The sequence below is a fragment of the Colletotrichum scovillei genome, assembly GCF_011075155.1.
Source record: "Colletotrichum scovillei strain TJNH1 chromosome Unknown Contig00011, whole genome shotgun sequence".
In the NCBI taxonomy this organism is placed as follows: domain Eukaryota; kingdom Fungi; phylum Ascomycota; class Sordariomycetes; order Glomerellales; family Glomerellaceae; genus Colletotrichum; species Colletotrichum scovillei.
The window spans coordinates 985,474-1,012,226 of NW_023336269.1; the positions used below are offsets into that span (position 1 = coordinate 985,474).

At 51.5% G+C, this 26,753-nt stretch overlaps 9 protein-coding genes across 9 annotated transcripts; 4 read left to right on the forward strand and 5 right to left on the reverse strand.

Moving 5' to 3' along the window:
- Positions 1-32: 32 nt before the first annotated feature.
- HER10_EVM0010108 (uncharacterized protein) lies at positions 33-2,536 on the reverse strand (the record flags this gene model as incomplete). Its single annotated transcript, XM_035479578.1, has 5 exons — positions 33-467; positions 541-726; positions 785-1,219; positions 1,292-2,062; positions 2,124-2,536. The coding sequence occupies 5 exons, from the start codon at positions 2,534-2,536 to the stop codon at positions 92-94; spliced, it is 2,181 nt and encodes a 726-aa protein (XP_035327210.1). The 3' UTR covers positions 33-91.
- A 3,842-nt stretch (positions 2,537-6,378) lies between these two features.
- Positions 6,379-8,086, forward strand: HER10_EVM0009787 (protein kinase; the record flags this gene model as incomplete). The annotated part of the gene is made up of 3 exons (XM_035479261.1): positions 6,379-6,756; positions 6,836-7,654; positions 7,721-8,086. The coding sequence occupies 3 exons, from the start codon at positions 6,379-6,381 to the stop codon at positions 8,084-8,086; spliced, it is 1,563 nt and encodes a 520-aa protein (XP_035327186.1).
- Positions 8,087-8,884: 798 nt separating this feature from the next.
- HER10_EVM0000169 (tol-like protein) lies at positions 8,885-13,233 on the forward strand (the record flags this gene model as incomplete). The annotated part of the gene is made up of 7 exons (XM_035469963.1): positions 8,885-9,529; positions 9,587-10,757; positions 10,989-11,012; positions 11,161-11,171; positions 11,234-11,564; positions 11,638-12,409; positions 12,480-13,233. 7 exons carry the CDS (start codon positions 8,885-8,887, stop codon positions 13,231-13,233), a joined length of 3,708 nt encoding a protein of 1,235 aa, XP_035326420.1.
- Positions 13,234-13,449: 216 nt separating this feature from the next.
- Positions 13,450-15,634, forward strand: HER10_EVM0011518 (tryptophanyl-tRNA synthetase; the record flags this gene model as incomplete). The annotated part of the gene is made up of 10 exons (XM_035480948.1): positions 13,450-13,773; positions 13,833-13,871; positions 13,932-14,109; positions 14,195-14,289; positions 14,344-14,359; positions 14,416-14,491; positions 14,540-14,614; positions 14,670-14,875; positions 14,932-15,177; positions 15,237-15,634. Exons 1-10 carry the CDS (start codon positions 13,663-13,665, stop codon positions 15,632-15,634), a joined length of 1,440 nt encoding a protein of 479 aa, XP_035327314.1. The 5' UTR covers positions 13,450-13,662.
- Positions 15,635-15,850: 216 nt separating this feature from the next.
- On the reverse strand, positions 15,851-16,745 carry HER10_EVM0009425 (3-oxoacyl-(acyl-carrier-protein) reductase). Its single transcript, XM_035478912.1, has 2 exons — positions 16,610-16,745; positions 15,851-16,554 (listed from the first exon to the last, which is right to left on the reverse strand). The coding sequence occupies exons 1-2, from the start codon at positions 16,703-16,705 to the stop codon at positions 15,880-15,882; spliced, it is 771 nt and encodes a 256-aa protein (XP_035327155.1). The 5' UTR covers positions 16,706-16,745; the 3' UTR covers positions 15,851-15,879.
- Positions 16,746-17,609: 864 nt separating this feature from the next.
- Positions 17,610-18,980, reverse strand: HER10_EVM0000835 (uncharacterized protein; the record flags this gene model as incomplete). The annotated part of the gene is made up of 2 exons (XM_035470602.1): positions 17,610-17,898; positions 17,959-18,980. 2 exons carry the CDS (start codon positions 18,978-18,980, stop codon positions 17,610-17,612), a joined length of 1,311 nt encoding a protein of 436 aa, XP_035326492.1.
- A 1,268-nt stretch (positions 18,981-20,248) lies between these two features.
- On the reverse strand, positions 20,249-20,935 carry HER10_EVM0000305 (ribonuclease P protein subunit p29; the record flags this gene model as incomplete). The annotated part of the gene is made up of 1 exon (XM_035470093.1): positions 20,249-20,935. One exon carries the CDS (start codon positions 20,933-20,935, stop codon positions 20,249-20,251), a length of 687 nt encoding a protein of 228 aa, XP_035326437.1.
- A 429-nt stretch (positions 20,936-21,364) lies between these two features.
- HER10_EVM0004840 (acyltransferase) lies at positions 21,365-24,342 on the forward strand (the record flags this gene model as incomplete). Its single annotated transcript, XM_035474471.1, has 3 exons — positions 21,365-21,879; positions 21,972-23,826; positions 23,881-24,342. The coding sequence occupies exons 1-3, from the start codon at positions 21,722-21,724 to the stop codon at positions 24,340-24,342; spliced, it is 2,475 nt and encodes an 824-aa protein (XP_035326812.1). The 5' UTR covers positions 21,365-21,721.
- Positions 24,343-24,514: 172 nt separating this feature from the next.
- On the reverse strand, positions 24,515-25,715 carry HER10_EVM0004523 (pantoate-beta-alanine ligase; the record flags this gene model as incomplete). Its single annotated transcript, XM_035474165.1, has 2 exons — positions 24,776-25,715; positions 24,515-24,742 (listed from the first exon to the last, which is right to left on the reverse strand). Exons 1-2 carry the CDS (start codon positions 25,661-25,663, stop codon positions 24,515-24,517), a joined length of 1,116 nt encoding a protein of 371 aa, XP_035326787.1. The 5' UTR covers positions 25,664-25,715.
- Positions 25,716-26,753: the final 1,038 nt, after the last annotated feature.

A 26,753-nucleotide genomic window follows, 5' to 3' on the forward strand; every position in this document is an offset into this window, starting at 1 on the left:
CCAAACCTCCACGCTCGAGATCGCTCAATCTTGTGACATAGCTTACTTCGGTCATTCCTTTCAAGTCATAACTATGCGAGCTATCATGGATTTATCCTGTCCACGAAGCAAAAAGCATAGGATCCATACAGCCATCATATTGCGTTGTCTCTGGCATCGAGCTGGTGGTGCTGGGATTCCAGATTCCGCTAGCAACGTCAACCAGAGAGGATGATGCGACCTCAACATCAGCAAAGGGTCTTTTGTTGGCCCTGCGGGCGTTCTCGGGTGAATGTCGGCCTTCATTACCACGACAGGTGGGCAATTCTCCAGCAATCTCGCTGCGACGTCGAACAAGCAATTGCTCAATGATTTCTCTGCTTCTTTTGGCTCCAGACCACCGAGGCTCTAGGTCTTTGAGCGATCGGGCACACTTTTCAGCATCTTCCAAAAGAGCTGAACTGCTGCGATCGATAGGCACTCGGAGACTGAAGTTGAAGCCTTGTGAGCATTTGCGGCCAATATGATAGAAATTGCTATCATAAGTAGGCTTCAACTTACAGGATGATACCCGACAGCGTCAGGTAGTGGATGCAGATAGCCAGATGGTGTGAAGCTGGCACCAAGTCTCGAACCATATCAGCGACGTAGATACAGCCTCGTGCAGCATTAATGCATTGATCGATGGCTCCCGAGACGTCCACTTCGTCTCGTTCTGCGGAGTCTTTGGGATAGTTCAAGAAGTATCTGCAGTCTATCAGCAATGTCGTTCTATGATCACATATCAGGAAATTGTTTCACCTACCGGTATAAGCTGATGAGAGATCCTGCGTGTAAGAAAAACGTAATCACACAATGAACCATGGATATATCACCATGGCTCTTGTTCTTTCTGTTTGCTGAGAATTGGATTTCCCCGGGCAAACTCTCGAGCCACTTTCGAAGAGCCTGATCATGAGCATCAACGCGAGCCAAGAACCTATGAGTTTTTTCTGCATCTGCAGAGGCCACCTTCTGTAGTTTCAGGGGAGAGCTAAAGTCTTGGATCTTGCCTGCAAGCTGGCAGAGCTTAGCAAACGCTAAGAAGCCGCTCATGGGGCTCGTTGTGGCTTCTTCTCCGACAGCGTGTCCGCTCTTGATCCCGGACATTACATCCTCATCGCATACGTCCAATGGCAGCTCACAGTAGCAGTCTTCATCCTTTACCGCGAGAGGACGTCCAAGGCAAATCGATGTTGTTCTGGAAAGAGTCACGGGTTGTGAGCCAAGGACCATGCGTTACTAGGGTGTAATAAAACTGGAGCTATGGTACCTGTCCAGCGTGTATACACACCACCACACTCTGCGAGACTGCTCCTGAAGAGATAAATCCCTAGATTCAATATGGAGAGATGACTGCTGATTTGCGACAGCGTTCTTTCCCATCAGCAGGCTACCGACAAACAAACGGAAAGGAAGTCTTACGGAGTGACCATTTATGTGTAGCCCCATGTCGATTGCCGCCCTCACGGCTTGTCCAGCTAAATTCCAACTTTGAGATAGAGTATTCCACCCTGCCGAGCACATAGACAAGAGTCCAAGACACTGAACTTTTTCTATGGAGGACTCTCCAGTTGATGCAGACAAGATGAGCAGGGCCTTTTGGTAAAAGTCGATACCGGGTAGCCCGCTTTCCAAGTTGGTCGGTAATAGCCCCGACGCACAAGCGCACACGGCGAAGAAAACCATAAGAAACCTTCCTCTCTTAGGTGAAGAAGAGTCTGTCCCGGCTCTCAGAAGCTTCTGATAACGATTCATAAAGTGAGGCTTGATGAGAATAGGGAATATGTAGTGGAGCTTGTCGAAGTATAGGCTCACAAGCAGGTCAGAGACATATTGTGGCGGGCGAGACAGGCTTTCCGGTGCAGGTATGTACGGAAGAGGAGGCCATATTTTTCCACGAACAAATGAAGGTATCTCGAGGTCTGGTAAGTTTGGCGACTCGTGACTGGCTCCTGTAGAAGAGGGCGTAGTTGTCGCCAAATTCGGCAGAAGACTTTTCGCGGCCTCAACGATAAGGTTATTCGCTGCACCACCCACAAAGCTATATTCATGGATGGTTAAACCCTTTGTATTGGAGATCAGATTTTCCAAGTGTAACATACCGTGGGCGGCCGTAGGAATCTCGTACTAAGGCGCCTGCTTGGCCGAGATTCTCGGCGGCCGATTTTGTCAAACTGAAGGTACAGACTCCTGGAGTAAAATCATCATTATCATCCTTGTTGTTGGATGAAGACGTGTCGGATTCAGCGTCTATTACTCCTGTGTTGACATCCAATTCAGCAACGCTTGCGTACGAATTTGGATTTGCAATCGCTCTTGATTCCTGTCGAGGAGATGCGGTTGCTTGAGATAACAATGCAGCAAGTTCTGGCAAAGACTTGATGATTTCAGCTGCTGAGACACTGTCAGAAGGCTGGTTGTGGTTCGCTAGCGCAGGTGATTGTTGGCTGAGGGCGCCGATAGACTGTGATAGCTGCCCAGTGAGCACTTCCAGCCGTTGACACAGTGTATCCATCTGTTGGCATCGTGCTTCGAACGATGTCACATAGCTGCTCCAAAGTAAGACCTTGATTTATGTAGAAAGGTTCGAGTGACAAAAGTAGGCCTAACTTACTAACGACTGGCAGAAGCATTGTCCTTCGTTCCAGGAAACTCGCATGACTGGTCACGAGAGCTACAGTTGTGACAAGGTTGTTTACCGTCGCATTTGATCTTCATTACCTCGTCAGCTTTCGAGTCTTTCCAAATGTATGCTTACGTAGTCGTAGTAATGTTGCAGCATCAAAAGACAGACCTTTTTGCGCCGGCAGGCAAGACAAGCTTGCCAGACCCGGCCGCCGGCAGAGTCAGCAGCGGGTGGGCCTTCAGGCTCGATGCCACTCAAATCTTCTCGGACGGACATGACAGATTTAGTCAAATTTGGGAAGTTTGAGTGAGGCTCTATTGAACAGCATGATATACGTAGAAGTTCCTAGCATGTCGTGTATGCGTATCAAGAAGGAGTGGGAAACCTACCGCAACTCGGGGACCGACCGGAGAGTCGAAGATGATCGGAAAGGTATTCGGCGGCCTTATCTGCGATTAAAATAGCGCCGACTCCACTTTACCCCATGCTCCACCTTTGCTATCTTCATGCCGTGTGACATTTAGTTAAGGTAAGTAGGTCAAGATAAGTATCTACCTATGGATCAAGGTCTGATAGACATATGAAAGGGGGAAAAGGAGCTTGGCCACTGGATGGGATTTCATCTCTTGGTGCTCATGCTGAAAGTCGAACACGGATACTCGTAGCCTATCGTTCAATAGGCTGTGGATGTGCTGATTGGTGACCATGACCTACGTAACCACCCGGTCAGTTTGCTGCTTTCTTTCGGAATTATTTCATGAAGTAGATGAGGGTACAAAATATGCAGTAGATGGGATGAGATCCCGAGTACTCTAACTAGAGGTGGTCTCAACCCAAGTAGTCATTTCAAGGTACTAACTCGGCCTTCTCCTGCCCCCATCTCATTCTATTAAGGTAGTCTTGGTGTAAGCCCGGTTTGGTATTGTCAGTTAAGGATCCATTACACTCTCACTATCAAAGAATCACACGACGTTAAGCAAATCAAAAGCTTTGGATACGCAGTTAATAATTCAAGATTGCACTAGATGATGCTAAGTATCTACGTGATACTTTCACGAGACGATTGTTCAAGCGAAAGCATAGTCACCACCAGATTAATGATGGCGAGTATTTTTGTTTAAAATCCCAAACCCTGACAATCTGCGAAATGTCCAAGTCACTGCAACAGCTTTGGCGCCGTAATAGAGATAGGTATGGCCCATGGTGTATATGTATCCATCATATAGTTCCTACATGTACTAAAACACTATGGCAAATGAGCGAAAAGAAATACCACCAGTACAACAGCCTATCTCCCGGCTGAGAAAGTTCACCGACCATAACTCGTGACTGCAGTGTTGGCGAGGCAATCACGGCCTTTGTCAGCGGAAACGGAAAGTCTACGAATACAGAGACCGTTTCCTGCCACGACAGGCTCGTTTCTATCCTGCTGTTGAAGTAAGATAGGTTTCAGAAACGAAGGGGCTTCAGTTACCCAGCCTGCCCTTTCCCAATCCCAATCACGTGCCATGTCCTAAGAAGTAAATGCGAATATGTATTCTGATATTGAATCTAATATGAGACCGAGAAACCTTGTGATCATAGTCCTCCTCGAAATTGTTTGCAGATGACGTGTTCGGAAAGAAAGCAATCGTGGTTGAATGGCGCAACGTGTACAAGGGTTCCAGTGAGCGGCATGGTCTTTGCTATAACCAGCATTCAGGCACATTGGGCTATTTCTGTCTGAAAACCTCAGATCAGCAACTTATTCAAAGAGCGCACGCTTACGAAATTACAAGATTACTCACCACTGACAGGCGTCTAGGGGCTCGAATTGTGTATACATTGTGCATCATCTAAGTATAGGAAGGCCTATTAGTGAGCCGTTGCTGGCTATGGGAAAAGTCTCTTATGCCTGGTAGGTTCACTCTTACATGCACATTGTATGAGCCACTTCCAAACTTGTCCCTCAGTAAAGAGGTCAGTTTAGCGGGGTTGATGCCTCTAGCAGAGATATCCTGGGATGGGGGCTCTTCATTGTCGAAATCATCATGGGCATTCAACACTACCATCGGTGCTGAGATATCGCACATGGCAAGTGTTTAAACTGAAAATGATGGGAGATGTTCTCAGATCGTAACTGAATGAGAACTAAGAAAGTCCGGAAAGTAGCCAGAAATTTCCAGCAGCTTTCAGCGAGAAGGCAGGGACTTGAGTGCTTGATATAGGGGTGTCGGAGTATGTCATCCTTGAGGACTGGTGCTAGACCAGCTCCGTCATGTTCCGCAGTTCTGTGACTGGACTTACGGAGGTGTCTGGTGAAGTGTAGGGCCAAAATGCAAAATCGGTCCTTTCTCAGACCCGATCTGCCTTGGGAGGTTGAAACAGATAACAGGCGCCGTGGGTAATATTGTGGTGAATGGTTGGTGGAAACCGGGGTACACCATCCAGCTCACTGCCGCGCAGACAAATCAGGCTAGACCAAGGAGTGACCTGTTTTACTTTTTCCACTTCAACCTCACAGGGCCACCATCTCACCGGGTCAGCAAGGCTCTGGGAAGGGTGGTTCAGCTGACAGGTTTAGAAGATCCTGTCAAGTAATTTCCAAGACAAGGCGTCTCCCCCGAGACCCAGTCCACCTGATGGGCTGCTCGATATTATGAAAAGACATAAGACAGTGCCCCAGCTCTTCAGGCCCCTCCAATGGTCGCATCTTCAAGGCCCGAAACCTATCATTTTCATTCCCAATGATTTGAGAGGTGCCACCTTCATCTCTCACGAATCAACTTAGCAACATGGACACAATAAAGAACGTCGGGTCCGCATCATCAAGTCCAGACTTGCGCGAAATCAGCCGCAATGGACTTGATGCAACTTCAAACAAGTCTCGTCAATTCAAAACATCAAGGTCTTCAACAACAGCGTCTTCTGTTTCTCCAACTATTCCTAGAACCACATTCAATGCCATCATTGATAATGGAGTGAAATGCAACGGCGCGGTCGACTCCAATTTTTCGCAGCATGGCCTCCGAACTCAATTCGACTTTTCGTCGCCCTCAAATTTGGGAACACCACATCAAAAGCAGGAAAGCCCATGTCTCGATGAAACTCCATCCGCTACTATAGAAGAGTTGACGCAAGGGGTGGGGCTTGGGATCCCAGATGGGCGTATGGTTTCTGCCATTATCAACGCTGAGATTTCAGACCTGGTGAGACATGATCTCCAGATCGTTGCTGGTTTAATATACACTAATCATCTACGACCTCAGGATATTCCCTACTATCCTAATCGCAACGATCCTATTCCCACTCCAGGCGCTGCTCTGGCCCCGATCACTGGTAATGGCCTGCCGCCGGAATCCGCTCTGCCTCCTCCGGCCGTGCCCTTCGAACCCAGCGAAGTTATGGACCGCGGAGATCAGATGTATACAAAAGCGGTGGAAGAAGGATTGCTTCCTGTATCTCCAACACAAGAGGATGCTCTACTCAATTCTTTCGAAGATCGTCTATACATGTCTTTCAAGACCAACCCCCAGACTCATAGACAATTTCTACCCAAAGGACAATTGAACAGTCTCATACGCAAGCAACCTGTCATCCAAGAGCTCAAGAGGAAGGTTCCTGGGGTCCGGAGGAGTTCCTATGAGCGACTCGCAAGCACGATTTGTGATAACCACAATCCAGCGAAGGAAAATCCCGATCCACCAAGCAAGTCGTACCAAAAAGTCTTTGCTATACTAGTGTTGATTGATATGGTGCCATCTATTCAGGGCTTTATAGATGAGGGCATCTGCGATCAAGATCTTCCCCTTGTCAAAGCTGCCGAAAATGGCGGGCTTTTCGAACTTCGAGTTGAAACAAGACGCAACGATCGATTGAAAACATTCTTGTCATGGACCAGAGTGAGCATCAGAAACTTTGAGGAGTACCAATGGACCATACTGCCGCCATTCTTCACCAAAGGTAAAAGAAAGAACGTCAAACACTATGTTCTGGCGCCTCATATTGTTCTTCCATTCACTTCGACCAGCAATCACGACGACATCGGAACTGCTGAGATGTGTGGGGGTGGCTTCAGTCGAGTCTTCAAAGCCGAGATCCACCCTGACCACCATGACTTCAGCAGCTCAGCTTTGGAACCAAGTGTGAGTCCTCGAGCCCGCGAAACTAGAATCACCACGAACCCAAGGAGAAATATTGGTCTGACAGCCACAGGTGCGGCCAAACACTTTCGCAGTGAAATGTCTCAACTCGCCGAGTAAGGAATTGTTTCAAAAGGAGGTCCAGGTGTTGAAAAAGTTCAGCGGAGACTCGCATCCTCACTTGATCTCACTCTTAGCAACGTACGAGCAATCAGGACACTTCTACCTGATCTTCCCTTGGGCTGAGGCAGATCTGATGAAGTACTGGAAAGAGCTGAATCCACGGCCCATTTTAAGCTTCGGGACAATATCGTGGATGGCCGAGCAATGTCAAGGCATCGCGGATGGCCTAGTACGGCTTCACCAATACGACTCCGACTTGCAAGAAAAGGCGTCCCAGTCCACTGGTCTTTTATTAACACCACTGGATGCTCTCAACAGAGACCACGAAAGCTCTAAGCGACGCTATGGCCGGCACGGAGATATAAAGCCTGAGAACATACTCTGGTTCCACGAAACATTGGAATCGATTGACCAAGGTATCTTGAGACTCACTGACTTCGGTCTAGCCGAGTTACACAGCCGACTCAGTCGGTCGAACCAGCACGGAAGCCAGATGGCCAATTCTCCCACATATAGACCACCTGAATGCGATCTTCGTCGGCGTATCATCAGACAATCGTGCGACATATGGTCACTTGGTTGTGTGTTTCTCGAGTTCATCACCTGGTCACTCGGCGGCAAAGACTTGCTGCTTGAGTTTGCCCAGTTACGATTTTCGCCAGATCCATGGCTATCTGGAATTGATTCGGACACCTTCTTCACAATCAATACTTCTGAAGTAAAAGATTCGTCGACGGCCTCGGTGAAGCCAGCTGTTGTTCGCGTAAGTCGTCGTCAATTCTTCGGCCACTGCTATCCCGATCTTGATCTAATATTTGAGAAATGGTAGTTCGTGGACAGACTGCATTCTCATCCTGCCTGTAGCGAGTACCTGCACCACTTCTTGAACATGATTATGTTCGGAATGTTGGTGATTGAGTCGGAAGATCCGAGGAGTGGTGACAGACGTATTACCTGCATTGAAGTCCTACAAAGGCTGTCTATGTGGCGAGATATGTGCGTTGTGTCTTCAAGATTTTGTTCAGAGCCGGCTCAGAGACCTTTGGATGATCAAAGTTGGAACTCTCATTTCCCTCTGCGCTCTCCTCTCAGAGTGAGTCAATTGGAAGACCATGCCGGACATTCGAGCAGAGCCAAGGGCGGGGTCAAGGCCCATCAGAAGCGATCGGGCATAAGGAGAGGTTCTGGGCCTTGAGCATGTTGATAGTGCCACACCTGCGGCCTGCTCAAAGAGGTGATAATGTTACATCGCGAACCTCAGCCTTCTTCACGTTCAATGAGCCAGGGTAGTGATTGCTCAGGAATAGCGCGGCGTCTTTGGAGCTCGCAACCGAAGTGCTTGATTGAGCAAGACAAAGGTGTCCATTTCAAGATGTCAGCGCAGGAGAAGAGATTGGACTTTAGGGGTGGCCCGGCAGGCTGAGTGCCGATCCTCTCAAATCCCTCCGCCTGTAGTCTATCTACACAGCCAAAGCTGCAGGACTCGGCGCCAACGTTAAAATGAGACACGTGGTGCGGTCATCACGCAGATACATCAACCAATGGACCGGGTCCAACTTCAGCGCCTGGATGCATGCTAACCCGTATGCTGCAGGCTGCAATGTATGTTCTCGAAGCACGTCAATATTCCCCCTCAAAGCAGCAGGCTGGCAATGCACGGTTGCCTCTATGACATCGGCCAGTCGCTTGATAGGTCGCCTGATTGACGCTCTAAAAGCTGCTCAGCAGCCATGGCTTGGCTGCCTCAATGGTCCAGGATTTTCGAGAAGGCAGTGAGACCATTGGTTTGTCTCTATCGCCAATGCGACCATGCCCGTCAACACCTCCCACATATTGGATCCTGAAGATCGATTGGCAGTTGAAATCCCAACAGTGACTTGCTTCTTGTGACTTGATATCCCTTAATCCCCCCTCCTATCGTGTTTGGTTCAGCTCAGCTCCCGCTCACTGTTCTTCTCCTCTGTTTGGGGTAGTCCGAGCATTCCTGCCAAACATGTCGTCTTTTGACCAAAATCATATCGAGGAGTCCTCCTCACATGAGGTCACTTTGGATCATCAACTGTGCCAACGCTTTGAAACCAGCAAGTTTGATGAGCGAGATCCAACATTTTTGCCTGAGGGCAGTATCGAAATTCTCGTTACTGAGCGAACTATCTCTAGCGAGCTCTTTGACGACGAGGTGCCACGGACTCCAGAAAAAGCAGTCATACGTTTCGTGCAAGAGAAGGCAAAGAAAGTCTTTGCAATTGCAGTCTGCTGTGGAGTGAGTGGAGAAGACCTAGTGACGACTATCAAGTTCTTCAGAGACGTTGTCTTCTTTAATGACAGCAATCTTCCTATCGAAAAGCCTGAGACGCCAAAGAGAGACTCCCCAACTTGGGCGCTTCCTTTCCCATTCGACCGCTTGCATGGAAAACGCCTCCCAAAGATTTGGTCAGGAACCAGAGTTAAGACATTCTATAGTCAACAATGGGGGTTCCTGGCCCCTGTCTTCTCAAAGACCAAATTTCAGCACAATTTATCTCCTGATTGTATCTTTCCGTTCACCTGGGTTAACAATATCGTCAAAGGAGGCATGTTCAGCCGGGTGTACGAAGTAGAGATCCATCCTAATCACCAAGAAACCCCAGAATTGACAGTGAGAAATTACTTCCAAAAGTCCCTCAAGTGGATAAAAAGCTCAAGCATAACTTAGGTAGATGGGCATTTGGCTCACGTCGCCATCAAAGAAATCGTCGTTTACAACGACATGCGTCAAGAGATCGAGAAAAATTACGAGGACGAGCGGACGGCACTCTCTGAAATTACAGACCTCCGACACCCCCACATCATTCAACGCATTGCGGCTATCTCACGTGGAGAAAAGCGTTACTTCATGTTTCAATGGGCTGATGGCGGCAATCTGAGGGAGTTCTGGCAGGAGCAAAATCGGCCATCACTCACGCCAAATCTAGTGAGGCAGACAATCGCACAGCTTTGTGGACTGGCTGATGCTTTGCATGACTTACACAATTACAAAGGACAAGGCAACTACCGACACGGCGACTTGAAGCCAGAAAACATCCTCCGATTCAAAGACAAAACCTACGTGGGGATCCTCAAAATTGCAGACATGGGCCTTGCGAAACACCACAACGACGTCACAGCAGTGAGAAAGAAGCCAACCAGTGCCAAGTATGGTACGGTTCGATACGAACCGCCCGAAGTTGTGACCAACCGCCTTGATAAGGCGAGATCTAGGCTCTACGATATCTGGTCTATGGGCTGCATCATGCTCGAATGCGTCATCTGGCTCCTGTACGGTTACGAAGCGTTGGAGAGGTTTGATGATAGTCTCAGTGCCGATGGCTATGATTGCAGTTTCTTCAAGACCAAGGAGACCGATGGAGGACGGGTGGCTGAAATTCATCCTGTTGTGGTACGATGGATGGACTACATCGCTACTGATGGACAGTGCGGCAGAGATTCTGCTATCGGCGATCTGCTCAATCTCGTTAGGAACCGACTACTTGTCGTTCCGTTACTGATGCAAGCAGCGACAATGAAAGGATCTCAGACAACAACATTCATTGAGGACAATCAGGATAGACGTATATCCGTGACCAGTGCCGGCCAAAGCACACCTGAAAGTGGCCCCTATCGAGCTGACGCCAAAGCTATGTGGTCTGGACTGAAGAACATCCTACGAAAAGCGGATGGCAACGACTCTTATCTCTCCACAGCCCAGGACCGTCGAAATATCAATGGTCCCTCATTGATCGTACCAAGATCACAATCCACCAACTTATTATCGCCTGGAGCGGCCGAAAAGCCTAGGGGAAATACCCCTTTCCCTTTCCATGGCGCATTACAGGCACAACATGTAAGTGCAAGATTCATGCCACTGGAGTCTCACAAACTGACTCCCCCATAGTCTGTATGTACTCTTGATCAACGTCACTGTCGCAACACTAATTCTTGCATCATAGCATGACGTGAGTAGTTGATTGTGATACCTGGAGACGGCAGTAGAAGCTGACTTCAGATGTTGAGTATGTGAGTTGAGTACTCTGGTTCCCTTGTTTAGAAAAGTATGACATTACGCATTTCACTGACAGTTGTGAATAACCTGAAGGAGGTAAGTTGGTTGAGTGTTCAATGTCGTTTTGAGACCAAATATGTTTTGACTAATGCACTTTGGTTCGATGCAGCACGTAAGTTATCTCTGGACCCGATGGTCAATCCCTTTCCGTCAAACCTGCTCTAATTTTAGTGGCTAATATGATTGAGGACTCAAGGCGGTAAGTCAGATTATTTCCATTCTGGGGCCTTGACTGGTTTGCTGACTTCAATAATTTGTCAGCTCAGCGACCACTGGCGTTTTAGTAGAGACAATAGCTTCGCCAAATTGTATATCACGAAAGTCAACAAGATTACAAATAACCTCTCGCTTGCCCGTACCAAAAAGCTCTGTCAACGTTGTGAGAAACTAGACATTCTGGCCACCGGGTTTTATCTATCCGATACAGTCTCGGATCTACAAAACAGAGCAGGCGCATGTGGTTTCTGCAAGTTGCTCTTACAAGCCTGCACAGTGTTCCAAAAGGCAGGACCTTTCCAATTGAATAGAGAAGGGTCTGGTCTAAGAATCTCTGGGATAAACAATCCCATCTTGAGTATCGTTCATGATCCAGGTCCGATGAGGTTTTCTTCGCTCCTTTAATTTGCTTTACTTGACCGAGTGAACTAATTCACAGTTGATGGCAGATTCTAAATCGACCCAATACGATAGCATCGGACTTCAAATTGGGTTCCCGAGACTTGCACCAGGCGGTCATCAGTTGCACTTCGAAGTAATACGACAGTGGCTCCAGAGCTGCGATCAGGGCTCGGGGCATGGAAATTGTCTGCAAGCCACTGAAGTCAATCTTCCCACAAGGCTTCTTGACGTCTCCAGCTCGCAGATTCGTCTATGGGAAACGGACGGTGCTCGTGGAAAGTACCTAGCCTTGTCTCATCCCTGGGGAGATCCCGCGGAACATCGGCATTTCTGCACCTACACCGACAACATCGAGAAGCACAAATTGGGAATCGACTTTGAAGACTTGCCTGCTACTTTCAAAGACGCCGTCACAACAACGAGAGAGCTTGGCTTCCAGCATCTATGGATAGACTCCATTTGCATTGTACAGGGACCCGACGGAGACTTCAAAGAAGAGTCCAAACACATGGAAGACGTTTTCAGCTTTGCGCACTGCGTCATTGCGGCAAGTCGCGCTACTGGGCAAGATGATGGCTTTCTTGGACCACGACCCGATAGGAACTACGTCACTTTCAATCGAAACAACAGTGGTAATTATCATGTGTGCCAGCAGATTGATGACTTCGAAGGCGATGTAATAGAAGGAAGGCTCTGCAAACGGGGATGGGTCCTGCAGGAGCGAGCACTGGCGCACAGGACGATTTACTTCACCGAAAGACAAACGTACTGGGAGTGTGGCCAAGGGGTGCGCTGCGAGACGATGACAAAGTTGGATAAGTAAGTCAACTTGCTGTGTATGCCCGTATCTAACAAGACCTTGGCTCATGCTGACACTTCACGTCCAAAGCAATGTTGCCGCGTTCCTCGGTGATCCACGATTTCCCACAATCGCCATGAACTCGCCAAGGGGCGCCAAAATCCATCTTTACCAAGACTTGTACAAGCAATACTCCCGTCTGCAGTTCTCTAGAAATGAAGACAGACCATTCGGTATAGCTGGTCTTGAAAAGAGACTCATCCAAAGCTTCAAGACTCACGGCGGCTACGGTGTCATTGACGATGGCGGTGGATTACTACGACGCAGCCTTCTTTGGCAGAGAGGATCCGATTCAACCCTCGATAGAATCATCTTCCCTGCCGAAAGAGACCTCGAAGTTCCTACATGGTCATGGATGGCCTACAAAGGAGGAATCGACTATCTGGAGCCTCCGTTTGATGGCGTGGACTGGGAGAAGAGTGAGATCCAGTCGCCATGGGCTAACAAGTCGCCGGATGGGTTTTATCACACCTCGGACAAAAGCCTGGGAATCAGCCTCAGCGCTGTTGCTCGTGAGTTCTCTCAGCTTGACGGCCATCACTCGGCGAGCAAGCTCATCTTTGACAACCCGGCGAAAAGTGATGGCCAACTACCAAATGTGAGAGTGATTGTAGTGGGAAGGTCTAGAGATAGAATGCAAGATGAGCGGAGGTGTTTTGTTTTGCTAGTCACCCCCAAGGCATCAAAGAGTGCTGGTGGATTGATGGTGTATGAACGAACTGGGGTGGGTTACATGCCTGACAGTTGCATCTCGCAGAACGGAATTCCGGTCAAGATACAGTAACGGATAGAGAATTGCATTATCATCTGACACTTTCACCTTCAACTTGAGTAACTGGCCACTTATTCTCTGCAATCATGATACCTCAAGATCCCTCAGAATACCAGTGGCGGTGCATTCGCAATCCGAGAGCGATGATGGCCCCCACCGCGTCCTCACCGAGAGGGTGAGAAAGGTAAGTCGGTGACTGCGGGGTAGCGGGGTACACACCGAAATCGAGCCGCACTTTGACTCGCAAAGGCAGGTGCACACCCTCACCCCGCCATTGACTCACGCTTTTCGGAACTTTTGCCCAGACAGCTCTGTGTCATCAAGCAATTCGAGTCACCGCGAGAGGCGTATAGAAGACGATTGACCAGTCGCCAAGACCCCGGATTCTTCTCACTCTCGTCAATCGACACTCCACACCATCGACTGAGACCACGCGACACAATGGCATCCGCACCTGAAGCCCCGACCGCCGCCATCCCCGCTGAAGCTGTCGGCGACGCGCCCGCCGCCTCGGGCGGCCAGAAAGTCGACCCCTGGAACGTGTCTGGAGAAGTGGGTTTGCGAATAGTGGCGTATAAGTGAGAAGGGCATATACTGACTCGAGGAAATAGGTCGGCACTGATGGCAAGGTCAAGGCCATTGACTACAAGGTAGGAATTCCAGTCCCCCTGTCAATGGAGAGCTCTAGCTGACTGTTGACTGTCGCACAGAAAATTGTCGACGAGTTCGGAACGAAGTTGATCGACGATGCCCTCCTCGAGCGCTTCGAGCGCGTGACTGGTCACAGACCTCACCACTTCCTCCGCCGCCAGATTGTCTTCTCCCACCGCGACCTCGACCTCATTCTCGACCGCGTCGAGAAGAAGCAGCCTTTCTTCATCTACACTGGTGCGTTGCCTCGGAGATGTTCCGAAGTCCGAAGGACATGAAAAGCAGTGCGGACCAGGACGATGGCTGACAAGATCGTATTAAGGCCGTGGACCCAGTTCCGACAGCATGCACGTCGGACATGCTATCCCTTTCCAGTTGACGAAGTGGTTGTCAGACGTCCTCGATGCGCCACTAGTGGTACGTTCTCTTGATTGACTCCTCTTGCAGTATCAGTCGCTAACTCTAGCATAGATCATGATGACCGACGGTAAGAAAAAGCGCTGAAGAATTATCCCGGAACTCCTTTCTGACTCGAAGGCATAGATGAGAAGTTCCTCTTCTCTGAGAAGAGAACGGTCGAGGAGGTTCAGCACTATACAAGAGAAAACGCCAAGGACATGTAAGACTTCTAGCACTATCCGCGAGTATGCGCTCTAACATCGCGCAGCATTGCAATTGGCTTCAACCCCGAAAGGACCTTCATTTTCTCCGACTACGACTACATGGGCGGCAACTTCTACAAGTACGTTCCAGGCTGTACAAGGCGGGGTCGAGAACGAATGCTGACTTTCCTGTAGGAACGTCACGCGTGTGGCCAAGAGAATCACGCTCAACACAGCCAAGGCCGTCTTCGGCTTCGACGACAGCTCCAACATTGGCAAGGTTCACTTTGCCAGTATCCAAGCCAGCTCCTCCTTTGGCAACTCATTCCCCCACATCTTTGGCGACGACGAGGCGAAGACTTCCCAGATTCCCTGTCTCATTCCTTGTGCCATTGACCAGGGTTTGTCTTTCCTGCCTGCTGGCTCTAGAAACGAGACGAGACTAACATCAAGATAGACCCCTACTTCCGCGTGACAAGAGATTGTGCCGCCGGCCTCCGCTATGCTAAGCCCTCTCTCATTCACTCCCGTTTCCTCGATGCTCTTCAGGGCCCCGGCTCCAAGATGTCGGCGTCAATTGATTCAAGTGCCATCTTCTTGAACGACACACCTAAGCAGATCCAGAACAAGATGAACAAGTATGCCTTCAGCGGCGGCAAGGTTACCGCCGAGGAGCAGCGCGCTGAGGGAGCCGACCCGGATGGTAAGACCACAGACTCAGACCGCTTCCTTGTGTGCATAGTAGCTAACATCAGTATGCAGTCGACGTCAGCTACCAATACCTGCGCTTCTTCCTCGACGACGATGAGGAACTCGCCAAGATCCGCGAGGACTACCGCACAGGAAAGATGCTCACCGGCGAAATCAAGAAGAGGTGTGCCGAGGAGCTGGCCAAGTACTGCACTGCTTTCCAGGAGCGGAGAGCCAAGGTGGACGAGGAGACCGTCAACCTGTTCTTCAGCCGCCGGCCGTTGTCCTGGGGTCTTGCAGAGAACCTCAAGTCCATCCCTATCCGTGAGGCTACCACCGATGGCCCCGCCGAGGGTGCCGACGGCAAGATGACGAAGAACCAGCTCAAGAAGCTGGAGAAGCAGCGCCAAATTGACGAGAAGAAGGCCGCCAAGGCAAAGGAAAAGGAGGCTGCCAAGGCTTCTGCTTAGAGGCTTAGAAATGACGGATAGGAAAAAGAAATATACCCAAGATTTATTGCTTGCGAGAGATCCCTCAACTCTTTTGCTGATCAATGTGCAACGTCTTCAGGCCGAATAGGTGATCTTTTCAGGAATTCAATGCCCGAACAGTAGGTCCCTTCCTGATAAAGGCTCTTCATTTGGTGATTTTAACGGCATTACCATTGCAAACCCTCATCTACTCTGCCCTCTTGTACAAACCATGCGTGGCCACCTCAATACATCACCCAACCACCACTAGCACTAATAACCTGCCCACTAACCCACGAACTCTCAGGACCAGCAAGCCACGACACAATCCTCGCAACCTCCTCCACCGTCCCCGTCCGATTCTCCACTGGCGTCTGCCGCCTCTGCATCTCAACCAGCTCCTTGGGGATCTTATCCAGCATATCGCTCTCCACCGGCCCCGGCGCAACACAATTCACAGTCGTTCCGTTCTTCCCCAGCTCCCGCGCCCAAACCCGCGTCAGGCCCTCAAGCGCAGCCTTGGAGGAGCAATACAGCCCCAACCCAGGGAACCCCTGCCGTCCGCCTACGGAACCGATGTTAATGACACGTGCCTCCTTAGGCGCCAGGCGCGGGAGGAGGGCTTGGGTTAGGAGGAGCGGCGCGCGGACGTTGAGGTCGTAGACTTTTGCAAAGTCGGCGGTGGAGATGGTGCCCAGCGGTGCGTTGAGCTCTGTGCCGGCGTTGTTGATTAGGATGTCGACGTGGGCGTCTGGGCCGAGCCAGGCGTCGAGGGCGGCGAGGACTATTTCTGTGGCGGTTTCTGAAGAGAGATCTGCTCTGCAGGATACTGCGGACGGGTGGTGTGGGAGGGAAGTGATTTCTGTGATGAGGGATTGGACTTTGGGGGCGCTTGAGTCGGAGGTGTAGAGGAGCATTACCTATTGTTGGTGAGCGGATGCAGTGGTAGGAGGGTGGGACGATGGAGGGGCTTACGGATGCGCCCTTGCGCGCGAGGTCTAGAACCATGCCTGCGCCGAGACCGCGGGATGCTCCTGTGACGATTGCCGTCTTTCCTTTAAGCGGTGTCATTTTGGAAGTGTCTTGGTGATGAAGTTATGATATGTTGGTCTTGATGAAATTGATAGTGTAGTTTTGATAGATGAAATCAATCGAGGAACCACTGATGCTTTATATAAGATTCCAATAACGACCGTTTTGAATGCAGCTTATTCTCCAAAGACGGCAGTCTCATTCGTGCAGTCCCGTCTCACCTACCGTGTAAGTCGGTATCACGGCCCGTGGTCGTCGTGTATCGGCGATCGGGGCTCCGCATCCCCGACATTGCTTAACGCCGATCGGGATCTCACAGTCCCCTCGCCGCATAACCATCGGCGAAGGAAGAGGAGGATCGCCGCCCTTGACGGAATCCTGCATGTGGCGCCTAAGTACCTAAACTAATCACTTGTTAGCTGAGAGTGATGGTAGATCAGTCAACAGCCAGCGTTTCTGTGGTCTGGTGAGTTTTTGAAGGGATCCTTATCTTCCATCCTGGACTTGAGTAAATTGGGCTTTTTTACAGGTGAAAGAATATTACCCCCAAGAGCCTAAAGTTTCTTCAAGGTTATTTGCGGAAGTTCCCCATCTGATATTATTGGAAGTCTTCAAGAACTGCGGAGAGTGCTTCTTCGATGAATCATTACGGGTGGGAAAACTTCAAACAACAATGGATTGATGTTTGGCGGTGTCATAATAAACTCTAACTACAGTCACTCCGATGGGCCGGCCAAGAGGATTCTATTCAGCGTAAAATACTGCGGGAATGAAACACTTGGTTTGGCATATTGAGATAATACTCTGTTACCAATTACACCTTTTGGCACGACTACACTGAACAATTATCAAGGGCTTTCTATCCCTTGCGCGCCTCCAAATAAGTTCATAGAATACACGGCGAAACGCCAGCTTTTCCAATAAGAAGGTAACGTGATCAAATTCAAAAGGTAGTCTGCAGCTTCGGATAGTCCTTGGCCCGCGCCTGTAGATCAGCAAAGATGGAGGCCGAGTCGTCACCAGAGAGGTGCTCCATGCGCTTTTCATCCTCGTCGGCAATTTCCTCGAGAACGTCTTCTGGATTCTCCTTGCCAGCTTTGACGTCCTTGGACTTTGGCTCGACGGCATTACTAAATTCGGACTGGCCAATGAAGAGAAACTGGGCATAGGGGTAGTCGAGATGCTCGGGCTTGGTGTTTGTCCACCGCAGGTCGCGGAAGTCGTCCTTGATACTAGATGTCATCCTGTTAGCACTTCAACTCAACTGAAACGGCGACGATCTTATCATGTACCTGTCTGGGAAGTCGGGAGTCTGCTCGAGACTGGCATTTGCAGGGCCCTTCTTGTACGGGTTCTTCGTGCTCAAGATGAAGCTTCCCTTCTCCTTGAGCCCAAGCTCCTTCTGCACCTCGCCGAGGTCAGACGGCAGGGTGAGCATGTACGCGAGATGGCTATCGCTTCCAGTAGAGGTGATAACATAGACTCCCTCTCCAGCAGGCGTGGCAGCAGGCGCATGCGACACGCCAGACTTGGTCTGATTGTCAGCACCAGACAGGAACTGCTCCTTCAGCTCGGCAAAAGAGGCGCCCGCCTTTTCGACAAAGACCATGAACTTGTCGCGGCCGGTCTCGGGAAAGACCTTCTTCGGCAGGGCGAGCAGGCGCGTGTTGCCCGCGTCGCCGATAGGACCGTCGCCTAGCTTGGAGTCTGTGCCGATGGGGCGGAGGATCATGTAGCTGCGGGCGATATCATCTACTTCCTCGGCCCCATCGGTGTTGACGCGGGCACGGAAGAAGAAGTAGATGATTCCCTTTTCGAGAATGGTGGAGGGGACCTTGTCCTTCTCGCCCGTCTTCTCCGCAGACTCTCCTTCCGTTGCCTTGGCTTCTGGCTTATCCTCTGTCGTGGCTTCTTCCGTCTTTTGCTCTTCATTTTCCTTTTCTGCTTCCTCTACCTCCTCCACCTTTTCTGCCATTGCGGCCTCTTCTTCCTTGGTCGGCTCCTCTGGCTTCGTCGAGTCGTTGGTGGCCTCTTCTTCGCCATCCTTCATCTCCGTGTCGGCGGTATCTTCCTTTGCTCCAGTCTCTTCTTTGGTCTTTCCGGCTTCTGCATCGTCCTTCTTCTCAAAGGCCTCGTCAATGGTGGTCTGACGAGCGGAATCATCATCCGACTTCTTCACACGCTTGGCGTCGGGGGATTCGCTGGTAGCGTCTTTTTCGATGCTACGCTTCTCACCAGCCGCAGTGGAAGAGTCCGCATGGCCATTGGCGTCGGCGGCGCTGTTGGCACGCGATCTTGTTCTTGTAGTGACCATGGTGTAGATCGATGGAGGCAGGATGTGTAGTTGGATGTTTTGAAAGGATTTCTTTTTAGGAGAACAAAACTTAGGAGAGGTCAATTGGACTTGTTTGGTTTGTTAATCGCAGTAAAGAAAGAGGAGAGAGTTGAGAGGGTAAGAAAAAGTATTAGGAAGTACTGGTTGCTGCGGCGAGCAAACAGCTTCGAGGCGGAATGCGCGACCGGGCCAGTCCCGTCTAATCGAGTCCTGATGTCATCGGCGTGCGGTCGCACGCGTCGCGTTTCTTTTTAGGATAGGCAAGTAGCCGCCATTATGTAACCTCGCGCTCTTTCTGTGACGTACCACGGTTCCATCTCGCGAATTCGTCGCTTTCGTGTCGTTTCTTCTGCCATCAGGGGCGCTGATGATTGTTGTTCCATGTAAGTGGAAGGATGTCGCTGTGAAACTTTTGTGTAAGTCAACGTCGCCCCCACAAACGCGATCATCAAGTTGAGCGTCGCACGCTGTCGTCTACTAATCTCAGGGTCTCATCAGCTCCAGAAACTCCAATGGATACTTCAGATCTAATTTCGAGTTCGAGCAAACTTGAGAACGAATCTTCTGAACGACGAAAGAGATAGTAAAGCGGCGTGCCAGGTATTCCGTTTTGGTGATTGCGAGCTGACTTCAAAGGCGCTCCCAAACATCACCGGCAGGGCAAAGACGCCCAAAATTGCGTCGCAATCGACCGAAGATCAGGTGAGGCATGCCGCCTCGCGATCGCAGCTTCGAAGGACGAGCTGGATCGACATCGAGGTCGCCTTGGTCGCGGTCAGCGCTCGCTCAGTCGCGGGCGGCCTTCGTCAGGGGCGGGGCTCGAGGGCTGGGCCCCGCCTTAGGCAGGGAACTGGCCTCCATCTTCAACAACAAGCATCTCATCCCCGATGGCACAATTGGCTAGCGCGTCAGACTGTTAATCTGGAGGTTGGTGGTTCGAGCCCACCTCGGGGAGTTTCAGTGGTTAGAATCCACAGCTCAGAGTGCTTCGCCTTTTCTTTTGCACTTTTTACAGCGCATTAGATTCCTTTTGCACACGCTTGACCCCCATCTTCCTTCCACTGAACGGCTATCCCGCGCTCTTGTCTCCTTCCATTCCTGCTGGACCCAGCCTTCGTACCATTAAGGCGCAATTGATCAACTCGTACTTGTTCCCAGCAATTAGGTACCGGCTTTTTCTTTGAGCCATCCAGTCGATGAATCATGCCTAACGCATATCGTCGCTCGTTATGCACCGAATGCATGCCTCATAAGTTTTTGAGGTAGTGAGGTTTGAACTTTTTGTTTGCGCGATCCGCCCCGCGCATCAGAAATTGGTCACCGAGAACCTCGAAAACAAATTGGCGTGGGGTACCTTGTGCGGCTGCCTCCATATCCGGCTCCTTGACGGGTATCTCGAACTTGAACCATGTCCCTTCCTTTGGCACAATCTTGATGTCGTTTTTTGGTGTTATAATTTCGAACGCAAACTTGCCGTCCTTGATGATAATGCCCTTGATGCCGACTCTGCTCGGACAAGAGCTGCGCGACACTTCAACCGCAGCCCCGTGGAACTCGGCAGCGCTTAGTTTTGCCGACGCAGAAGGGCCGCCATGGTAGAGCTCAGAGCCCAATATTTCCTCAATGTAGCCCAGCCAAAGGCGGTGGAGGGGCTCGAAGATGGAGTATTTTTGGCCCTCGCGGGGCACTTCGTAAAGGCCCCGCCTGTGTCTTTCGCGCGCCGAGAGTGGCTTCGGCTTGAGCTTTCGTTTCCTTTTTGATTCTTCGCGGGCCTTGCGACGGGTCTCACGGGCGTTTGACGGTGGTGGTGGTGAGCTTGGTCTGAGGTAGAGCGGTCGGTACTGGATTTTCTCGGAAAAAAGGCGGTTGGCGCTGTCGGGAGAGTGCGCCCGGGCAAGAAGAGCCTGTGTAATGGGCTGGTTTGAGGGGGCCATTTCGTTCCCCAAGTTTGATAGAAGTTGCACGCTTTCAATAAGAGCGGGATGGTGTTGCCTCGCGGTGTAGGTGTGCTGGCGCAAATGGTCGCGAACGTGGTGATTGCTTGTCAAAAATGAAGAGCCAAGGTTGACGCTGGAAAGATGGAAAATTAAATGTTAGTGCCTCCAGATTATGGGTGGGTACGTACCCATCTCCAATTGGTGAAGGCAAGCACCAGAAGCAGGGTGGCTCCTGCAGCAGCAACATGGATGGTTAGTGTTTGTTCACATGCCGAAGCCGCTAAATGCCACTTGAGCAGGAGCTCGGCTTAACAGAGGCGGGCAGGTGGCACTTGACCTCAACGGTCCACCAAGAATTCCCCCCCCCCCCAGAACCCGGAGGGCAATGACAATGCGACTTGGAGGCTCTCCGGCGCATCTTCCACACCACACACATCACCCAGTCTCCTTTTCTCCAAGTTCCAGCAGTCCGTCACTTCTCCAACGCCATCTTGCGACTTTGATCGAGGGACCCGAGACACAAGAACGATAGTCTTAATCCCCCGCCGTGTTCTTCCACTGTCGGCAATGGCAAGGGACCTTTGACGGACTGTTTCGGAGCATCCCAGAAAGACCAAGCTAGCACTGATATCAACAACCACGGACGGACGGGCCGAGGTTCGACGATCTACAATTCCCACGCGCCCTCTCTCCCCGACCTTACCTCACACGATACCCCACGAACACCTCGAAGACGTCACAAACTGACCAGACTCGCACCACATTCTCGAATCCTCGCCAACAATGGCGAAGAACGACGACTCCGCGCCGGATCTGAAGATCCTCGGCGACCAAATCACACTTCAACCTAGCGGCTACATCAAGCCCTCCCAGCCACGCGATGACGAAAAGGAAGAGGCTCTGATGAAGCACATGGCACGCTTTCGCCAGGAACCGCTGCAGTATGTAACATCTGCGCACCGGCCCGTCTTTCCGCTGGTCTCAGCCTCAATGTCGATCCAGGAACAAGACTAATTGGTTTTCTCCATGCTAGGTTCCTCCGCGAAGTCTCTCTATATGTCTCCGGTACCGGCTGGCGCGCCTACGACAATGCCATAGGCCAACCCATCTTCTACTCTGGCTTTAGCGACAAGATGAAGGAAGCCGTGCTCTCGGCGCCCTTGCTGCAGTCGCGCATTGCGGATCTCGCTGAAAAGCGTGTCGCTGTCGAAGAAAAAGAAGGGCTGTTGAATAAGCAAGATAAAGACTTTGCAATGAAGCGTGCACGCAGACGAGCTGTCATTGAGTCTGGTATCCAAGAGGTGGCTGACAAGATGACGGACGACATGATTTGCAAGTTTGAGAGCAAGACCTTCATCAGGAGCGCATACTATCTCGTCACGCAGTTGACGTTGCGGGCCTATAACCAAGGCATCCACGTCTCTAGTGAAGAGGTTCTGAGACTGAGAAAGGTTGCCGAGGAGGCCGAAAAGAAAAAGCAGAGCATCATATTCTTGCCTTGCCATCGATCACACGTCGACTACGTTTCTCTGCAGCTCATCTGCTACCGTCTTGGTCTCGGCCTGCCCGTCGTCGTAGCTGGCGACAACCTGAACTTTCCTCTTGTAGGAAGCTTCTTGCAGCATGCTGGTGCCATGTGGATTCGGAGAGCTTTTGGTGACGACATTCTGTACACAACTCTGGTGCAAACGTATATCGACACCCTCCTGCAAGGCGGCTACAACTTTGAGTGTTTCATCGAGGGTGGTCGGTCAAGGACAGGAAAGCTGTTGCCTCCCAAGTTTGGTATTCTCAGCTTTATCTTGGACAGTATCCTCTCAGGTCGCGTGGAGGACGCCATCATCTGCCCAGTGAGCACGCAGTACGACAAGGTCATTGAAACCGAGGGCTATGTCACAGAGCTGTTGGGCGTGCCCAAGAAGAAAGAGAACCTAGCAGACTTCCTTTCCGGGGGCTCTTCAGTCTTGTCTCTGAGACTTGGCCGAGTCGACGTCAGATTCCACGAGCCCTGGAGTTTGCGCGGCTTCATCAACGAGCAGCTCACGAGACTAGAAAGATTACCGACCGGCCTCAACATGGATACAAAGAACCCCGAAAACACGGCTATCCGACAGAAGCTTCTTCGAATCCTAGGCTACAAGGTCTTATCGGACATCAATGATGTCTCTGTCGTAATGCCTACAGCCTTGATTGGTACTGTCTTGCTCACTCTGAGAGGCAGAGGTGTAGGCAAGACTGAACTTGAGCGACGCGTTCTGTGGCTTACCGACCGTGTGCGGGCAAAGGGTGGCAGAGTCGCTCACTTTGGAGCTGCGCCCCTCTCTGACATTATCGAACGCGGTCTCGATGTTCTGGGCAAGGAGCTGGTTGGCGTCGTGAAAGACCTTCCAGAGCCTACCTACTACGCCGTCGATCGCTTCCAGCTGTCCTTCTACCGTAACATGACTATTCATCTGTTCATTTCGGAGGCTATTGTCAGCGCCGCCATGTACATGAAGGTGAAGCAGGGTGGTGGCCCGGCCATGCAGGATATCTCCTTCCAAGAGCTGCAAGACCAGATTCAGTTCCTGTCATCACTGTTCCGTGGAGAGTTCATCTTCCCGAGTGAAGGTCTAGCTGCCAATTTGGAAAAGACGCTGCGAGACCTGGAAGCGGACAAGGTGCTGAAATTGCACCGGGATGATCAGGGCAAGGTGATTGTGGTTGGTCTTTCAGATCACGAAAGAGCTGTTGGACGAGAGAACTACGACTTTTACTGCTTCCTCATCTGGCCTTTTATCGAGGCCAGTTGGCTCGCAGCTGTCTCGTTGATGGGCTTGTCGCCGCCTCTAGGCCAGAAGGATGATATCTGGATCGAGGTTGCAAAAGCCCAGAGCAGTGCACAAGTGGTAAGTGGACTGCTATAGGTATTCAATTTGGTATATGTGGCTAACACTCTCCAGCTTGGCAAGACACTCTACCACCAAGGTGATCTCAGCTACTTCGAGGCGGTCAACAAGGAGACCTTGAAAAACGCCTACCAACGATTCGAAGAAGAAGGTATCCTCCAGGTTGTCAAGTCAAAGGACCCCAAGGTTCCTCCACGTCTGCGTCTCGACCCAGAATGGCGCCCCTCTCGCGATCCGGAGACCGGCACTCTTAACGCCTCTGGCCGCCTGTGGGACTTTACCGAGAAGATCGCCTCCAGTCGTCGTGAGGGAAAGAATCGTCGTGATGGTGCTACTGTCAGCACTCGGGTGCTCCGTCTGACGGACTTGCTGGGAAGCAAACTATTTGATGCTGCCAGAAACATTGACGGCAAGGGGGTGTCGCCCCTGTTGAGTATCGAAGACGCGCGGCAGCTGAAGAAAAGCGTCAAGGAGCAAAGGAGGCGCAGATCTCTGGAGAACCGCGCGCACCTGTAAATGATGTATTACTGTAATCGTGTCAAGCGTGATGATCTTACGATAGTATTTGTTAACTGCAAAGCATGGCATTCTTGGAGATTACAAGAAGTCTATATAGCATTATGCGGTAAAATAGTGATAGTACTTCGCCTTCGATTCTTATCCAAATCCAACCCTACCAAGTCGCTCCTTACTGGGTATTAGGCTTGAGAATGATGTTGTCAATGAGACGTACTGCAGGACCGTCGTTATGACCAAGGTCCTCGCCGGGCTGCGGCTCCTCCACGGGCAGCATCTTCACAGCGCCGCTGAGAATACCGCCCTTTGTCGGCACAACAGTGTCTATCTCTTGCATCGTGTCCGGGTCCGCCAGCGAGATGTAGTCCACCTCAAACAGGACCCTATCCTTTGGCGCCAGCTTCGACTGCTCCGCCAAGACGTCAGCCGTAACCTGGTTCGCGGCCCCGAGAATCGTCTCCCGGTCCAGCGCGCCGCTTTGTTGGTACTTTTCTTCCGCCGCCTTCAGCGCGCGGTTCAGCACCGTCGCGACCTTGCGTCTGCGCTCGCCGAGGTAGACGTTCCGCGAGCTCAGAGCCAGGCCGTCGTCCGCGCGCGTCGTCTCGCCGATGACGACGTCCATGGGGAGCATGAAGTCCTCCACCATGCGGCGGATGACAACGGTTTGTTGCACGTCCTTTTGGCCAAAGTATACGCGCTCCGGCTGGACAATGTTGAACAGCTTCATGCACACCGTCGCGACGCCCCGGAAGAAGGTCGGTCTGCTCGCGCCCTCGAGGACCTCCCCCACAGGTGTAATCGTCACGAAGCTGCCTTTGCTGCTAACCTCTTGCCCCGGGAACCCAGAGGGATACATCTCCCCCGTCGTCGGCGCAAACACGGCGCTCACGCGGCCGAGCATATCCCCGTCGCCGGCTAGCTCGCGGTCCAGGTTCCGGAGGATCTCGCTATCGCGCGCCCAGGTTACCGGGTAAGACGCCAGGTCCTCCGCGATGCCGAACTGTGCCGGGTTGACGTAGATGGAGACGACGACGTGGTGGTTCTCGCGGGCGGCGGCGCGGATGAGGGAGAGGTGGCCCTCGTGGAGGGCGCCCATTGTCGGGACGAGGCCGACGGAGCGGTAGTTTAGGACGTGGGGGCGGCGCCAGTGGCGGAGGGCGGAGACGGTGCGGAGGACGCGGATTGGACTTGAGGGGAGGGTTTCGGGGCCGCGTGACGGGTGGGAAGAGGAGGAGCATGCTGTTCGGAGCTGTTGTTGGGCGGCGGCGGCGGCGGGACTGGTTGTGCTTGCGCCCGCGGCGCGGAGGGTGCGGGCGAGCATTTTGGGTGGTTTGAGATTGGGGCAAATGATGAGAAATGAGAGATGATTTGGATTAGGGAGGAAGAAAGGGGATTGCGGCCATTGTGGAGGCGCAATGGCTTTGTAGAGTCATCCAAAGCTGTGATGGTTTCTGCGGCGGATTTTTGGGGACGATGGGAGGCTTGGTGGAGATTGAGGCGGCGGTGTCGGTGTTATCGGTGAGCTCGGTGAGTGAAGGGGGAGCTCTGGAAGCTTGTGTGGGGCCCCTCACATGACTGAATGACATAAGCGGCCTGGAGGGTACTGTGTGTGTTGTATCCGCCGAGAACCTTGATGGTTTCCGTGTGGGAGTTTCCGGAACCACAGACCGAGAGCCTCACCGAGACGGGAGCCGAGCTTAATCAAGGTGAAGCCTCGGTGTGTACCCGCGTCGGGGAATTCGCAGCGGATATCCACTGAATAACCTCTCCAAACTTCCCGCTGTCACGGCCCTCCTCCCTGGTCTCCCATGCTCTCACCCTCCCATTTCCCCATCATCTCCGGTATCCCTTCTTTCCCATCTTCTCTCTTATCAGCCGGAAATACCGAGGGTCGCACGAATGGCCCTTTGTTCAAAAGAAAGAAAGCCAATCTGCAATGCTACACGAAGATAAATGGCCAGGTCAGTGCCTCGTACAACATGGCACCAGAGAACTCTCGTGCAACACGAGCATGCGAGATACCCGTCGACCTTTTCATTCTTCGATATTGGCTTCGATGTTGGCTAGATTCACTCTGTCCCGCGATCTAATGCCTATGAAATCGGCGCTACTTTTACTAGGTCATGCCGCCTCCCTTTACAACCTCCCTCACCCTCACTTTCACTTTCACTTTCACCGTCACTCTCACTCTCACTCCCATTTTCGATTTGACTTTTCATAACCCTTCTTCTTTCTCCAGATTTCTCGGGCGGGAGAAGGCGGGGAGAGAAAGGGGACTATGAGCGTCCCATGGCCCGGTGGTAACTCTGACAGAAGAGAGTCCCAGAGAGAAGGTCGACGGCGAGAGGTCGGACGAAAATACTGCGAGGAGAGAGGGTCAAGACGCTTCGAAGCTTCGAATTGGCACACCT